Consider the following 17968-nt stretch of genomic DNA (forward strand, 5'->3'; position numbering starts at 1 on the left):
TTCTTTGGACTCACAGACATTGTCTCAGCAACCACTACAAATCAGGCTATGACCATTTGGCTAGTTGCATTTTATGATACATCTTTAAGATGAAAACTTTAACTTTTAGTCAGAGGCATGTTAGGATGTATATTTTACGTTGTAAAGTGCTCAGCATCTTGAAGAAAAATTGCCCAGATCCACTGGTCCCTGATCCACACACTGACACAAAATGCACACAGGCAAGCTGTCAGTGAGGCAGGAACATGACAGCACCCAGAGGAACGAGGCACAAATGTTCAGATTGGCCTCACAAAAGTATTTTTGAATCTTATCTGGCAACATGACATTATTAGTAGATCATGCTATTTATGCATAAGGAGTGAGCACATGGGAGGAGAGAACAAACTGTCACTGGGGAAGTTTCCCAAATACACTGGCAATAAAAAGAGCTGTCCTTATTTCTGATGTATTCTACAGCTGCAGCCAGACAATGGCTTGGGAGCATTTCAGCAGTATGTGGTTAACTTTGGCAAGACAAGAACATAGCTCAGATTCAGCACTCGCCCTACAGTAAGGCTGCTAAGTGTTTGCAGACTGTGGGAATGGCTATGTCCAAACTTGCAATGAATTTGCTTGGCTCCCTCACCACCCTGGGCTAAAAGCTGGCCAGTGCTTTCACAATCCTAAAGCAATGACTGGCTAAATTTGGACACAAAATAAAAATTTTAAAACTCATTCTCCTCTGGCACAGGATGAGGCCACTTGCTGGTAATCCAATGGAGTTTGTGGAAATGAAGACTGAAATGCACATACCTTTGACAATCTGGTGGAATTTTTTTGGACACACCACCCAAAATTATAGCCTAATTTACTACATTACTGTACATCTAAACTGCATCCTTGATCAGTGTTTGACAGACAAGGTTCCTCCAGATATTATTCATCTCTTTTACAGACTAAATCTGTAGAAGCAGGCGGCATTTTTCAGGTCTGTATCACTTGTTAGTATGCCATATATAATGTATCATCTATCATCTTTATTGGCGTTTAAGGTATTACCCCAGCAGCAATAATTATAGTAAATCCAGCATAGGCCACAAATAGTCCCATGAGATTTCTTATGTTGCAATATTCAGTATATGAAACAAATGTCACTTCTGTTATTTGTAGCACCAACACACAGACACTCTATCTTTCTGATACAGGTGGAAGCTAGCAACACTCTAAAAGACGTCAGTGCTTCCTTGCTCACTGTAAACACAGAGGACAGCAGAGATGATCAGAGGCTAAAAGATGCAGCCAACTATCTGTTTAATGCAGTGAGCAATGTACTTAAAGCTTCTGTAGAAATCAGAGCTATGAACACTTCAGTTCCAGAGACAGAACAGGTAACTTTGGTTTGACCTGGTTTGTAGTGCACTGTGCATGAACATCTGCTTGCTCTAGAGTTCTGCTGTCTCTCATGTTCTTCAATGGCATTAGGTAGGGTTCATTGTGACACCATGATGGACTTGAATATCAAAGGAAACTTCTCCTAAGTCAGACCTGTTAGACCAAACAGTCTGCTAATGAAGATGATAGAAGCCTCTTAAAATTTATTACATTTAAAGCTGAAGAGGATGGAGCACTGGAGAACACAGCCTCAGTATACAACCTCTAATGGATGACAGGCATACAGAGATTTTTTTTCAGATTTGATTCTATCCCCTCCTTTTTCCCCATAATTCAAGGAAGTCTCAGGTATTCAATATTCATGATTGGCTCTACTACGTCAAAGCTGTAATCAGCTGTGGTTGCTGCTTATGCTGGTTCAGGAAGCCCACTCTGGTTTTCTGTTCAGAAACATGCAACATGTTTATTTTGTCCTGTCCTTTTCTATTTCTGTGCTTCCTGGGTTGAACACCACTGGAAGGGAGTGCAGCATAAAATAAATCTAACTTGAGAGAAAAGGTTATGAACATTTGAACTCCCCCAGGACGACATTGTACAAGCACACAATTAATATGCAATTAGATCTTGCTTTTGCAAGTAACTGAAGTGTGCAGCTAAAGGGCATAAAGGTACATAAGTGCAGGAATATATTGTGTTAAACTGATGTCATGTTTATAGTGCTTCAAATTTCAATATCTAGAAGTTATAAATAATAAAATATAAAAGTAAAAGCTGTGCAATACATTTAGGTGCTGTCTGCAATGTTTTAATGAGAAGTACAGAAACTGAATTGTTGATTAGAATAACATTCTCTGAGATTATGAAGAACATCATCAAGTTTGCCAACTTTGTAAGACACTGAAAATTAGTATTTGTTCCTAAAAGGCAGTAAAGGCAAATCATGTGTAACTTGATGATTCAGAGGAGCTTTGTTCCAAGTTTCCTCTTCCAATCCTTTTCCAGAGTTCAGTGTCGCACCAGCTCCTGAATACAGTTGAAAATCTACAGAGTGCCCTTCTGTATGGGAAAGAACCTGATGATGAACCAACAGTCCTTACCACTCCTTCTGCCACATTGTATATACAGAGGTAACAATAACAGTGTCTCCCACCTAGGCTCCCCATAGTTAATCAAACTTGCCCCAAAGATTCATTACATTGTCCTTAAATGGAGCCACTCGACTAACTACTGGAGCAGAATGACAACTTCAGGGGTGCAATGAGGCTACAATTACCAATGATAAGAACAGCTTGGACTCCGGTTACCTTCAGTAAAGCCACTTTAGAAATTCTTATACTGTGTCTTTGACAAATGGAGAATTTACTATTTCCTGGATGAGGCAGCAGCTGCTTACCTTTGAAATTAGTGGAAACCTCATGTCATGCCAGTTTAGGTTTTAGTCTTTTTATTTTCCAAGTTGCCACTAATGCCATTTTATCTGGCATTGCAACCAGCTTGCCAGAAGTGAATATACACATGAGGAGCCCGAGAAGCACTCTCAATTCTTTACAATCATTGCTACATTGTTCACCAAGAGCCTGGTTTTCATACACATTTAACTGTGCATTCAAAACAAGAGCAGGTTCACACAGAAACCAAGTAGGTCTTTCACATAAGTACACCTTGTTGGGTACAACTTCCTATCTAGATTCACCAATTCCACCCCTTTTTTGGTGATACTGCAGTAGTGTTATGTGGAGTATTACACCAGGGACAGATACTGTACAGGGTATTCACTGGCAGAGTTAGGAATAGTTTTACAGCTAAGTTATACTAGTGAAGTCTCTAGACATGAAGTCCATGCTATTGATGGGGGGGGGGGGGGGGTGGGGGGGTGTTTGTTGTTCTGCTTGTGGTTTTTGTTTTCTATTTCTCTTTTATCCTGCTTTGCTTGTGTCCAATCCTAACTGTACAGATTACAAACAGAAAACATGGATGGCACATCCATTAATACCACCAATTCCAGCTCTGCCAGCTTTACTCTCCCATCTGCTTCCTCTCTCAGTGTTTCAGGAGTTGATGATGAGACAGTGGATATAAGGGCAAGTAAACAGTTTTTATCTGACTCAATCTGATATACAACTGAAATTCTTGATCTAGTGCTGTTAGAATCTTTTTTTCACCTTTTACAATGCACAAGCACATGAGTCATCCCTCCTGTCATGCCAAGAAAATAATTTGAAGTATTTGTGGTCAAAGAAGCCCTCACTTATCTGAATTGCATGAAGTGGTTCAGCAAGCTAAGGAGGACTAAAAGCTTAAATTCCCACCAGTGTCTCACATATACTCTTCATTCATACTTGCTTGGCAAGAGAAGACAATGGAATGAATCAATGCCTATAAATCTATTTGATATTTGTTTACATCTAATTCCCTGAGGAAGATGCAACAGCTCAGAGTCCATATCACCATTAAAACTAACCTGCAGCAGTCCTGTTTCATCCCAGGTAGAAATAAATGCATTTGAGGCACCCAGATTCTGCAGGACACAAAAGGCCCATGAATGTCCTGATGATTACACATCCCTCACCTTAATTAGTATATGGTGGGTTTTGCTTTAGAACAATAGATATTATTGTCATTTTTTAATAATAAATTTTCTAAAGGCCTCTCTAGTTGATTTCACATTCTCAGGAAACTCCTGTGACAGTTGCAAAATATACAGGATTTTCCCATTCTTTTTTTCCAGCTCTGCTAAAAAAATACTTAAAGCCCACTGAAACCAGTGGAAACACAGCCATTGTCTTACCTGAGCATTAGGTGAGGCTCCTGAATCTTCTCATTGGACTGATGACTCTGACGTACAGCTCTGTGCATTGGTATCATAAGTAGAAATAGACTTCTGTTCCTAGTTCCAAGCAGGGTGGTACTTTGGTGGAGTTACTTTGAAAGAGGCTTATGCAATTGCAGCTTGATATCTGGTGTCTAAAAGGCAAGAAGGTTACAATGAATGGGAACAATAAACGTTGTACACATACAACATTTCAGAATCAAAATCACTTGCAAGGTTTGTGTCTCAAGTACTGTTTGGGTTTGGGCTCAAGCTTTTATTATTCAGCCATGTAGAGTGTGAATATAATGAAATATTGACAATAGCTCAAATCTGATTGTTAATATCTTACTAATAGATGGTGAGCTTTGCAGTGAATCCCTTTTTCTCCAGTGACAACAGTTTTGACATCAGTGGAACAGTGGGAGGTCTAAGTCTTACTGGTCTGGATGGTTTAATCATACCAGTCAGTAATCTCAAAGAGGACATTGAGGTAAACTCACTTTTTTCTATCCCTCTCCCTCTTTTCCCATTTTTTCTTTCCTTGTTAACCAACTGTCACTTGTGTTACCATCTTCTGCGAAGTGACTGCAAATGACGGTGGCGTTCCTTACAGCATATAATGGGATCATGGTTACTGCATTTGTGATGGAGGGATTTGTATGATGTGAAGAATGAAATAACAGTACTTCTGTCTTTTCTTTAAAAAAAGAGATCTCATTCTTCATTTTAATAGATGTGAGAATGCTAATGGTTGTGGAAAAAGACTCCAGATTATCCTGAAACACAATGCAACATCTGACTTCATCATCCAACAACTGTGTGTTCATATTACTGTTGTTTGGGCTTCCCAGCCCATGGATTATCTGACATCTAAATCATTCATATATGTACTTCATGCAGCCAGTGTTTGAGTTATAATCTCAGCACTTAATTTAGAAATGCACCAAGGATCATAGATCTTATGATGAGTCTACATAGGTTTCAAATGAACTTTTCAGAGGTTACATGATGGTATCAAGAAAATTACTTTGAAGCCAGTATTTTTGCAGGGAAGAAAAAAAGATTATCAAGCACGTGATTATATTGTGCTTATAGATAATAAAAGCAAGATACATTTAAAGTTATATATTTATTTTTTATAAACAGATAATGTTACCAAGACTTTCAGCAACTAAGGAAGATAAGATTCTATTGAATCTGGGAAATTTTAGCACTTTCCAAGTCAATGTTACCTCAGAAAACACATCTGTAGTGATCCAAGTGGAATCTGAACATGACATTCCACTAATACTCTACTTAGGGTATCGTTATCGTCCAAATGAAACAAACTATGATATGAAAAAGCATCTGTTCTATAAGAAGACTACTGGAGGTAAGACAACTTGTTAGTGACCCAAGAATTTGTGCAGTCTGGATTTATGTAACCAAAAGACTCTCACCACCCCTAGCAAGCTAAGGGCTCTCAGTATGGTGAGTGCTCATCCACAGTTTTACAGCACATGCATATATTTGCAGAGTGAGCCGTGACCATGAGTTCAGATTTCTAACTGGAAAGAAACCTCTCAAAGGAGTTTCATTGTGTCAGAGTTCCGATCTCTAGTATACAAGAGCAAAAAGTGGGATGCTCTGAACAATGAGTTGCTAAGAATTATTTCATACCCATTTCTTTATACCCATTTGCCTATTTGATTACATTAAATACAGCTGCATACTTCTGAATTTGCATTTCCATATATACATTGAAACTAAAATATTTATGTCCAAGGCGAGACAAACACCTGGATTCTTAGCCCAGAAGAACTCATTTCTGGAGAGGGAACTTACTATTTCATGGTTTTACAAGATATGGGAATGGATTCCACAGTCTATGACAGGCTAACTATAGCTGTCACTTGCTTTGCATCCCGTTGTGTATTTTGGGATGAGCACCAGGGGAACTGGAACAGCTATGGATGTCATGTAAGTACAGCAAAGCAAAAGCTTTATGTTACATACTTCAAAGCCAGCCTTTATAACCACCATCTTGTAGTAAAATGATAGCATGGAACTCACACCATAAACCAACATAATTCTGAGGCGTTTTCATAAATTAGTTATACCAGACTAAGCTTCAAATGAAATTTCCATTTAAAGTTCTTGGGACAGGTTTCTATAAAAGAAAAAATGAAACCATTCTGATAAGGCTGTATTTTACTATGATTCCTGTTTCTGGATAGACATTAGAATTGATATTCTAATTGAACAATGATTTTCTGTATAGCAGTTCTCCGTACTAACTTACCAATCTCAACACTGTCTTCAGAGACTGAGCACATCTCCAGTGAAGACAGGCTGAAAGAGTTGGGCTTGTTCAGCCTGGAGAGGAGAAGGCTCCAGGGAGACCTTAAAGCACTTCCCAGTACCTGAAGGGGCTCCAAGAAAGCTGGAGAGGGACTGTTTGTAGGGAGTGACAGGACAATGGGAAATGGTTTCAAACTACAAGCCTATAGATTGAGATTAGATATTAGGAAGAAATTCTTCACTGAGGGTGGTGAGTGCCTGGAATAGGTTGCCCAGAGAAACTATGGATGCCCTATCCCTGGAAGTATTCAAGGCCAGGTTGGATGGGGCTTTGGGAAACCTGGTTGGGTGGAGGGTGTCCCTGCCCATGATAGAGGGGGTGGAAATAGGTGATCTTTAAGGTCCCTCCCAATGCAAACCGTCCTATGATTCTACGATTCGACAATTCATTTGGTTAGTAAATTATCTAATACTTTGAAACCAGATGTTTTATCAGGATTTTTTTCTGGTTTTCAGGTAGGACCAAAAACAAATCCTAGACACACACAGTGCCTCTGCAACCATTTGACCTTCTTTGGGAGCTCCTTCTTTGTCATACCCAATGCCATAGATGTTAGCAAAACTGCACAGCTATTTGGTACTTTTGTGGACAACCCTGTGGTGGTGACAACTGTAGGGTGCATCTTTCTGATATATGTGCTGGTAGTTATTTGGGCTCGAAGAAAAGACATCCAGGATGATGCCAAAGTAAGTCTTCCACTAATAAAGACTGAATATATTTAGGCCAATTCCTGCTTTGCCTAGCTTGTTTTAATAGGAAGTCTTCAACCAATCCTATTCCCTTCCCTGTAATTCTGTTTACTGGTAAGTATATGAATTGTTCACAAGATTAAACTCCTATCCACAGCTTTAAGGAATCCATATGTACAGAACAGCTAACACACTGCTTGTATTGTGTCACTCTGCAGGTGAAAATCACAGTACTGGAAGACAATGACCCCTTTGCTCAGTATCGTTATCTTGTGACAGTTTTTACAGGACACCGCCGCGGGGCAGCCACAACCTCCAAGGTACCAGCAGCACTGTGCAGTAAGACAGTTTAGGCACTCATTTAGAGAACTGGATGAATAATGGACCACCTGAGGCTATTAAACAGGATAGCTCAAATGCAATGTCTAAGCCAGAAAATCCATAGATTTGATGAAAACAGGAAGAGTGTGTCAGAGGAGCAATCATCATAGGATCAAGATGTACAAGTCTTCATTTTGCCTTCTTATCCTTCAGGTGACTCTCACCCTCTATGGACTGGAAGGAGAGAGTGAGCCACACCATCTAACTGATCCTGATACACCAGTTTTTGAACGTGGAGGAGTGGATGTATTCCTGCTCTGTACCTTCTTCCCTCTTGGGGAACTGCAGAGTATTAGATTGTGGCATGATAATTCAGGGGACAGTCCATCCTGGTAAGTGGGGATCTGGCTGGAGATCTTGGGAAGTAAAGATCCACAAATATTTTTTTATAATGATAACAGCTTTCCTTTTCCCTTTCTACAGTTCTAGAAAGGAAAGAAGTATTAGTTTCTCATTTCTCCAGAAAAATAGATCAAATCATAATCTAAACTGCAGGCCCAGGAGTGTTTCCCATATCCTGGGTCCAGTACAGGATGGGATGTCTTCTGTGCCTTATAGTTTAGACACAACCTAAGAAGCTGAAGGCCAGAGTTTGTCCTCCCTAGTCCTTTCGAGTCCTGAATTTCATACTACTCAGTTACATGTGAATATGACCTATATGTTTTTCCAACAGGTATGTGAATCGAGTATTGGTCCATGATCTAGCATGGGATCAGAAATGGTATTTCCTCTGTAACTCTTGGCTATCAATTGATATTGGAGAATGTGTCCTAGATAAAGTGTTCCCAGTAGCTACGGAACAGGACATGAAGCAGTTCAGGTACCTTCTATTTTATGAACAGTTTTACTCTTGGTAACAATCAGTCTAGAAAAGCAAGTATGCAAAAAAGATCAAACCCCTAGACAAGGACAAAAACAAGAGCTCTGAATCAGGAAAAGAGGAATGATGTTTGAGTCTGACCATTACCCTAACAGTAATACAACACTGGAAATATTGGCGTTAAAGAAGGATAGCCTGACAAGGCCTACTGAAAGCCAAGCATCTTCTCTTTCTTATGTATAGTTTCCCTAACAATTCATATAGAAACTGCTCATGATTAGTTTTCTGTCCATGGTATGGCCAGAAGGAAAGGAGGTACTGTGACCATTCCATGCAAATCAAGCCATGATATATGATAATTTCTCATGGTTATTATTTCTTCTGGTAGTGCTTAAAAGTATGAACACATCAGGATCCCAAAGTACAGCTTTATTCTTCCCTCTCCTTTCTAAGTATCCATTTGATTTCCTTCTGCTCCTTCCCAGCAATCTGTTTTTCATGAAGACCTCCAAGGGTTTCCAGGATGGGCACATCTGGTACTCGGTTTTCAGCCGCTCCCCACGAAGCTCCTTCACACGAGCCCAGCGTGTGTCATGTTGCTTCTCACTGCTTCTTTGCACCATGCTGACCAGCATTATGTTTTGGGGAGTGCCAAAGGATCCAGCTGAGCAGAAAATGGATTTAGGTAACAACCCTAACGATTGTTTGGGCAGGGAAATAGCAAGACAGCAAAATCTAGAAGCAGAAAGTTTAACAAATGGGCTTTTTCACAAGAGAGAGATCTAATGGATCCTGGGGTTATTTTTATTCATCCCCTCTGTTTGATCTTGACAGGTAAGATCGAGTTCACATGGCAGGAAGTGATGATTGGCTTTGAGAGCTCCCTCCTCATGTTCCCCATCAACCTGCTCATTGTGCAGATCTTCAGGAACGTAAAATCCCGGCCAGCCACGCCGGGGAGAGAGAAGAGGCCGGGAAAGAACGGTCGAGTGTCCCCAAGCCTACCTCCCACTCCTCAGGTCACCCAGGCTGCCTCGCTCACTCCAGAGGCTGTAATAAAGGCAAGTGCGTGTAGCTGCTCCCCAGTGAGTCCTGCACTGCCCTCTGCTGCCATGCAGTGCCCGACATTCCCCGTTGAAGAGCAGAAATCTTCCACAGTCGGATGTTCTTCAGCTTGTCTGAAGCAAAAAGCCAATTCCACACTGGTGCAAAGCACTCAATTCCACATCTACGTGGAATCCCCGACTCCACTGCCTATCCTGCCCTTGTACAATTATAATGGGCGGACAAACACTGTGCTCAGGGGTTAATTCAAACTTAAACGGGACAGTGACCCTGTCTTTCCCAGCTTAGGTCCTCAGGCAGGTAAGCTGTATTTTTGACTCCTGAAAGCTGTCTTGCTGAATTCATTGAAATCTGCCTGTCACATCTAGCACTGTAGGATGTGCTATCTTTACCCATTCTGGAGATTTTAGCAATTGATGCAGCTCCCAGCCAGTGGGGCTTTCAGATCCTATCAGCTTAAGTCACTGCAGCCTGAGTCACTGCTGTGTGCTGTCTTTTCTAGGACATAAGAAGAATTGCCAACTCACTCTTTAAAGTCCTGAAGACTCCATCTCATACTTCAGTATCAGATCTTGGGAAATCAACTAACATCAACACGCTTTTGGCACTGGTTGAGGACATCATCTGCCAGCAGAACAGAGCTGGGCAAGAGTTTTATACTGACAGCAAAAAGGACGACCCTATAAATGTCACATTAGGTGCTATGGATATGCAAGGTAAACAGCACAATTTGTGTCAGACAAGTCACATGCCTACTGAAACCTCTGTAGTAAAAATTGTAATGATGATTGATGTGATAACCCAAGCTCTTCTTATATTCTGACTCAGAGGCAATTACAGAATCACAGAACAGTTGAGGTTGGAAGGGATATCTGCAGATTGTTTAGTGCACCACCTAGCTCAGAGCAGGCTGAGCTGCAGCAGATTGCCCAGGATCATGTCCAGTTGGATGCTGAATATCTCCAAGGATGGAGACTACTCAAATTCTCTGAGCAACATATTCCAGTATCCAACCGATCTCACAATACAGAATTTTTTCCTTGTGTTCAGACAGAATTTCACATGTTTTAATCTCTGTCCATTGCCTCTTGTTCTTTTTCACTGCACACCCAACTGAGTGAGCAAAGACACAGTGGAATTTCTATTTCTTGTGCCATAGAATTGAATGTTAGCTACCAGCCTGACTTGGGAAGAGAATCAGTATCTAGTAGCATAAAGACTCACAAAGATCAGTTGTTTCAGTCTTTTTTGTCCTGTCCTTTTTTCCACATTGGCATCGTGCTGTTGTTCCTCTCAGTCTGACTCTTAACTTAGGCATTAGCTTATTTTTAATTAAACAATAATGCATGAGTAAACAATCCCACTGATTTCATTATGACCTGGGTTTGGCTTTTCTAATGAGCATACCACACTACTAATTGCACAGGTAAAATATAAACAAATTAGCACTTGATTTTATCCAACTTCTCTATTAAGGTTTTCGAATCTCTACATTACTAAGTTGCCTCCTGGCAACAATTCCAGCCCTTTCCAGCAGAAAAGCATTAACGCTCTAGTACTAAAGTTGCTTTTACATGTCCCTTCCAATAAGTCACATTCATAAGCCTGAGCTCCACTTCTGCTAACATTTGCCCTGAGCAGTATTTTAATTTAGTGATAGCTTGCTGATTTTATTTTTTTTTAAATAAATATTTACCTGCAGAAAAGACAAGAAGCCCAACTCCAGAGAAGGGAATGTGTGAGCGACTGAAATACAATGATTATAATCGCTGCTTGTACGTGCAACTCCAGCATGTAGAGATGGAGCTGGAATTACTGGGGCCCCATAAATTTCAGATGCCTCAGAGTTACACACAAGCTGTTTGTCAGGTTCAGCACATGAAGAACCTCCTGGAGAAGCGGATCAGCTCATCAGCATCCATCAGTGAGAGGTAGCCATTCTCAATATAAGTGAATTCAGGTTGTGAATTCAAAACTGGTTAGGATGATGGAGGCCAAATAATTACTGCACAAGATGTGCTAGATACCATTATTATCACTACAGAAACATGTTTTACTATTATAGAAGCAACAAAGAAATTACAGTGTGCTGTGAACTGCACACAAAAGCAATAATGACATATTGCTGTTTGTCATTTTTGCCTCCAAAGTGGATTGTTACAATACAATGCCACAGGATAGTAAAGGGGTGTGATAATCAATGAGCTGCAAAGTCTCAGATGTTTCTTAAAATGTATCATTAAAGAAAAATCAGCTAAAATGCACTCATGGTTTTATTTGCCAACATTTCTACTGGAGGTCCAATTATGCATGAACTGAAGAGTAAATGAATGCATCGTATTTGTTTTGATTTTAACTGATCTTTGCATACTTTCTCCTATTTTTGCTCACTGTACTTTTTGCTATCCATATATTCTATATACCTGCATTAGTTAAGATAATTGCTAATATTTTGATTGAGATTTTAAATTATAAGATGTTGCCTAACCCCACTGAACCTGAAGACTGTGATTTTGGCTTCTGTTCCACTGCAGACTGATTTTTTCTCTTCTGGTTAACTCTCAAGGTGGTCCCTTACTCCAAGCTTCTCTGGTGATGGCAAGAAAAGTTCTTCCAAAGTGTTGCCCTGGTGGTTTGTATTCATTGCTTGGTTCCTTGTTGCAGTCACCAGTGGCGTATCTGGGTTCTTTACCATGCTCTATGGGCTGCATTATGGCAAGGAGAACTCCATCAAGTGGTTGATCTCCATGGTCATCTCCTTCTTGGAAAGTCTTTTCATCACACAGCCCTTAAAGGTGAGATCCTCAGAAATACAACTACTGTCCAATATTAACTCATTCTACGATCATTTCAGGAGGATAAGGTAATGTGTTCTGAAGAACCACAGGACTTAACATGTAAAGTGAGAAGATTTTCCCTTAAGAGCTAGCAGATGGTTTACAACTGTTGTCTTCTGCTGACTTGAACTCAGTTTCTTCTCCCTTGTTTTGTCACAGTCTAATAGGTGATGAAATTTCTGACCAGGGAAGATGTCCCATGGCAAAACTCGTTTAGCTGGATGGACTTCAGCACTGTGTCTTGTCCTCTTGTTTACAAGTTTCAGCTACATGAGTTCAGGAAAGCCAAAGCACAGTTGTCCTCCTGCAGTGCCTGGATCCAAAGGGATCCAGGTCAAAGCCTGAGCTTCTTTATATGAAATGAGCATATGGTCAATCTATAGCTAATTCTTTTCAGGTGCTGGGATTTGCTGCTTTTTTTGCTCTGGTTCTGAGGAAAGTAGAACATGAGGATGAAGAAAACACAGCTATTGACAGGACTTTCTCTGCACCAGGTAAATGTCTGTAAATTGAGAAGTTATTAAAGAAAGTAATGTGTTCTACAAGGGTTTGGAGTGCTTCATGCAGAAACGTGTAACTCAGCTCAACTGGCTATATTTACATATCTGAATTGTAGCTGACAAGGTTAGCAGAAATCACTAAATCCACAGATGCTGTGACTATGTGCCTACCTATTAGCATTCCTAAGGTCAAGATGGAAGTGGAACCAAACCTGAATAATGGATTTAGTGCCAGCTGGAGAAAACCCAAAGACCACTGTGTGTTTACGTTGGATAAATTTTGCGGAACGCTTAATGAAAGAGACAAGATCAAAAAGATAAAAGAAGTCTGAGGCAACAGAATATGTCCTTGTTTATCTTTTTCTGTATGTTTTTACCTCTGTAAATATAAATATATGCACTATGTCCCCTCACATTGTTGTATGATTGCCCCTGTTACTGGAAGTCACACTTGCTGCCAGGATACTGCTATTTGTCCCTTCCTTCCCTCCACTCCTGCCTTGCCTATGTCAAGAAAAAATAGTATTTTCCTATATTGATTCATACAAGATCAAGAATTGTACAAGTGGATAGCCAATCACTGTTCAGCCCATCAACATTCAAGCAACGTGGAGAAAATAAAATAATAAAATGTGGCAAAGTGACTGAAGCCATTATAATCAAATTTAATGAATCAGTGCCTTTAGTATGCAGTAACCATGCTTAAATGTTTTAGCTCTCACATCAGACATAATAAAAATCAGATATACAGGGAGGTTTGTTTCAGCTCTGCACATACATCTCAGTACTCATGGCATGCCTTGCAACAAAACCTTCAGCTACTCCACAATCTAGTGAAAATAAATACATGACCCAGTGTAAAATGCACTCTTCATCTAGATTGGTAGATCTTTATCTGACAAGCATATCTAAACCTCAAGTTCTCTCTCAAGGAAATTTCACACCTCCTTTAAGTCTTATGATACAAAAGTCCTTGGTATACATACAACCACAATTATCTTCATTACTCCCATAAACCATAGAGGGGCTACTGCAATCACAATCATGACTAAGAAAAGCTGATAGCAGTGGGCAGGCATCCTAGGGTACAACTCAGAATCCTGGTCAACAGCTTCCTCCCAGACCAGTCTCAGGCTCTGAATACATCACCTTCTGCAATGCTCAGCGCCAAGAGAGACACCTGAGCCTAAACCTAATACACTGTGTTTTACTATACTAACTGTTAAAATCACATCACCTGTCTTCCTAAGGGAAAGCATCAGTAGAAATGTTTGTTTATAATGTTCAAATAAACCAAAATGCAGGACATAGATGATCTGTTGACTCACTCCAGGGTTTACTGCTCTCCCTCACAGGTGACTCAAAGCCTTTCTTTGGAGCCCGAAGGGACAGTAGAAGCAATATTTACCGGCCACCTCCTGCAGCTGATGTGGAGAAAATGAAAATTAGCTGCATGAAGGAGCAGAAAGCATTTGCCCTCATCAGAGAAATCCTGGGTATTATCCATATGTAGATTAGCATATTTTATTTGGTAGCATTTTTACAGTACCAGTACTTTACATCAGTGGTAATATTGTTCGCTTGGGTGAAAAGGTTTTGGCATATCTTTGGCTTTCTGCCAGTCATTATGGGGCAGAAACCGGCTGTTCAGTAGCAGTTGAAGCTGAAAGGAGGTGGGAATGTTAGCTGGAGGTAAATCTGTGACTAGAGGCTTAATTTTATGGTGAAGAAACACTTTACAGATACATGAGAGGATAAAGAGAAGTTAGAAAGGGTAAAAAGAAGTCAACAGTAAAATGAAGTTGAAATCAAAACAGCAGACAGAGTTCATATTTGGAGGCCATCTTTCTAAATGCAGATAGTATCCAGTGATGATGGTTTATACTCCAGTTTTATTTCCTCTAAAAACAATGGGAAAAAAAATACCTCAACTTCACTTGGAACAAAATTAGACTACTCATTTTATTTAGAGCTGTCATTACTAGTGGTATTCAGCCAGCCTTCCCACTTAGCTTTTTTGTGGTTACTCATACTCCAGATATGCTTAAACTGCAGGATGTTGAAGTAGCTTGTGTAAATTCATTAGCACTGGTCAGTCAGAGTCTAGCAAAGCATCTCCTTCACCTAATAAGTGATGACAGCAGCAATCATTCATGCAATTTACTTTGAACAGTGGTGTTAATTCTGAGCTCACACATGCTATCTCTTCTTGTTTTTTCCAGCCTATCTAGGTTTTTTATGGATGCTGTTACTTGTTGCCTATGGGCAGAGGGATCCTAATTCCTACTACTTAAACAAACACATTGAGAATAGCTTTTCAGATGGATTCCCCAATGTCTATAGTTATAAGGATTTTTTCACATGGGCAAATACTACCTTAGTCAAAAATCTTTATGGATCATACAAAGGTAAAGAGTCACTTTGTTTTACCTTAGCATGCTAGATTCTGAAACATTATCTTTTATATGTCTCCATAACTTGCACATGCATGTTCCACCAAAGAAAGAGACTGTGAGTACATTAGACTGGTGTGGATTCTTGTAACAGGAATACTGGTGGACTACCATAGCCTGACCCCACATGTGCCCTGATATTTTCCTTATCTTTAATATAAACTGAAAGTTCTGCACTGTAATTTTACATTTCTCACACTTTAAATTACTTATTCCAGAAATTCAGATATATTCTCCAGTTTTACACGAGTCTCTATAATTCCAAACAAGAATGGCAGATACTGTAAGGCACTGCTTACAGCTACTCTGCTGTATGACTTGAAGCAAGTCACTTTTCTCCTCTGGGCCTCAGTTTCCTTCTGTATAAAACCCAGAGAGGTAATGATACCGAACTCTGTAACGGGTGTTATATAAGAACTCAGTTCGAATCAACAGGAAGGCTTAATTTTCATGACAGCTTGCTTACAGTGTTTTTCAGAAAAGAATCTACAGCAAAATGTTAATGCATCAATGATTCATAAATGAGCTGGAGAAATGTTTTCAGTAGTCCCATCACATTGCCAGTGCTGCTCTTTTCCATCTCCTGTTTAGGATTCATTACAGATGGCAATTCCAAGCTGGTGGGTAGTGCTCGGATTCGCCAAGTCAGAGTGAAAGGAGACACCTGCCCTATTTCTCCCAAACTCCAGCATGTGACTCAGGAATGTCATGCTCCGTATTCCCTACAAACAGAAGATACATCAGATTATGGGGAACATTGGAATACTTCAGTCTTTGATAACTCCTCTGACTTGAGCTCAGCATGGCAGTATCAGAGTCAGTCCAAACTGAGAGGGCAACCTGTCTGGGGCAAACTTGCCATCTACAGGGGAGGGGGATACGTGATTCACCTGGGAACTGATCCTAAGAATGCCTCCAGGTACCACTTGTATTCTTGTATCTGCTGTAGCATCAGTGATGCTCTTTACCCTATTTAAGAGTAATTTCAGATTGCATTCTGAGTTTTCCTGCTGTGGATTTATTATTATCCATTATGCTGGATATTTTAGATATTACTGTGGTGCCATCATGGTAGTTTACGTTCCTATCATCTTGCTTTGTGCTAGGAAACAACGAGGATCCAACATAGAACATTTTTCTTCTAACTGATATGCACAGATTCCAGATTTACATAGCTGCAGAAATACATAATGTTGAATAACTAATACAATAATCTTATCAATGCATTAATCCAGTGTTGGATCTAGTCTGGCCTTTAACTTCTAAAATAATGAGTTTTCTAAGCGGATATCAATCAATGACTGTGAGAAAATAATTTAGCCTAAATCTTGTTATGTTAATCTTATGCTACCTTGTTACTATGTTTAAACTGTGACATATTTGTCTGTTTTCATATTATTGTAGGATCTGTCAAGCATCTTTGCCTCTCTTTAGTACTTACACTCCCTAGATATCGCAGACAATTTTGTATCTCCCTCAAAAGAGGAGAATTAATGAAAGAAATCTCCTGTGTGTACATATGAATAGTAACAGGGAATGTTTTTAAGATAATAGTAGATAATGAGGCCTTGAAACCCATGACTCAAAAATAATTTGGCAGATAAGGGGCACAAGATAAATGAGCAGGAAGCAGCATCTCACAGGGGCAGAGTTCCACACTTAGAGATGACTTCTAGGTTGCCAGAGATATCCATACTTGTACAGGACCCTATGTGAGGTAAATGATCAGACACCTGAGGCATCTCAGATTTAGTATGGTATCTGCTTATCCGGAGGAGCCAAAAAGAAACTCAGCACCTAGGCTAAGAGTACAAATATCCTCTACCTCCAGACTTAACAGACCAGATGTCCTCTCAAACACCTTACCTCCGGTTTACTCTTTCTCTATGATGATATCCAAACACCCCTATCCTCCACATGATACTGTCTCTTTCATGTATGAGTTAGATCACTGACTACATATTTTTTGGCAGAATTCTCCAGTACCTTTTCAACAACGTCTGGCTAGACACCTTCACAAGAGCAGTGTTTGTTGAATTTACAGTCTACAACGCCAACGTGAACCTGTTCTGCATTGTAAGCCTGATGTTTGAAACCAATGCTTTAGGTGAGAACCTTAAGTTACACATTTCTGAAGACAGCAAGCAATACACCTAGAGAGGGTAGATTTGCATGCTGTCAATGTTTACCTAGTTCTTTGTTCAGTAAACAGAAATGTTTTAGTAAATCAAATAATGACAGAATCAATGCAAAATTGTCCTGATGAAAAAAACATGGTACTGAAACAAAAAGTACAAATAACAGAGTTTATCTCTTTTTTTTTTCCAGAAGACTTATAATATATAGCCATAATCATACAATGCATAACCTGGATACAATAAAGAAAACAGGGATTCTGGTTTGAAGGCCACAGAAAAATTTCATCTGAGCAGCAGCCTCAGGTGCCCAAATCAGACCACAAAACTGAGCTAATTTTCTGTTTAGAATGACTTTCAGATTTACATTTCCAGATTTTCCCAGCATACTTCTGCATTTGTAACCCAATCCAAACTCAGCCCTGCTGTAATTAATCTCATACTGTCACAACAAGAGAACACTAGTGCTCTAAGAGCCATCAACTGCCTGAAGTTCCTGTTTGAGGAAAATTTCAACACTTACAAGACTACTCACATAATCAAGTCTAAATCTCAGTCTGA

The 17968-nt window shown here is 39.8% G+C and overlaps 1 protein-coding gene across 1 annotated transcript in view; it reads left to right on the forward strand.

The window, feature by feature from the left end:
- PKD1L3 (polycystin 1 like 3, transient receptor potential channel interacting) overlaps positions 1–17968 on the forward strand; it is a gene marked incomplete at both ends in the record, with an annotated part of 39633 nt that overhangs the window by 16201 nt on the left and 5464 nt on the right. Inside the window, 20 exons of the mRNA XM_084270300.1 lie at positions 1188–1370; positions 2377–2501; positions 3329–3455; positions 4542–4676; positions 5333–5558; positions 5952–6145; positions 6983–7213; positions 7435–7536; positions 7751–7929; positions 8271–8417; positions 8903–9102; positions 9252–9478; positions 9985–10198; positions 11185–11413; positions 12049–12277; positions 12717–12813; positions 14175–14315; positions 15042–15227; positions 15864–16191; positions 17246–17379. Coding sequence (XP_084126426.1) covers positions 1188–1370; positions 2377–2501; positions 3329–3455; positions 4542–4676; positions 5333–5558; positions 5952–6145; positions 6983–7213; positions 7435–7536; positions 7751–7929; positions 8271–8417; positions 8903–9102; positions 9252–9478; positions 9985–10198; positions 11185–11413; positions 12049–12277; positions 12717–12813; positions 14175–14315; positions 15042–15227; positions 15864–16191; positions 17246–17379 — 3634 coding nt within the window. The remainder of the gene's footprint in view (positions 1–1187; positions 1371–2376; positions 2502–3328; positions 3456–4541; positions 4677–5332; positions 5559–5951; positions 6146–6982; positions 7214–7434; positions 7537–7750; positions 7930–8270; positions 8418–8902; positions 9103–9251; positions 9479–9984; positions 10199–11184; positions 11414–12048; positions 12278–12716; positions 12814–14174; positions 14316–15041; positions 15228–15863; positions 16192–17245; positions 17380–17968) is intronic.

This window comes from Gallinula chloropus, assembly GCF_964237585.1.
Source record: "Gallinula chloropus genome assembly, chromosome: 13".
NCBI lineage: Eukaryota > Metazoa > Chordata > Aves > Gruiformes > Rallidae > Gallinula > Gallinula chloropus.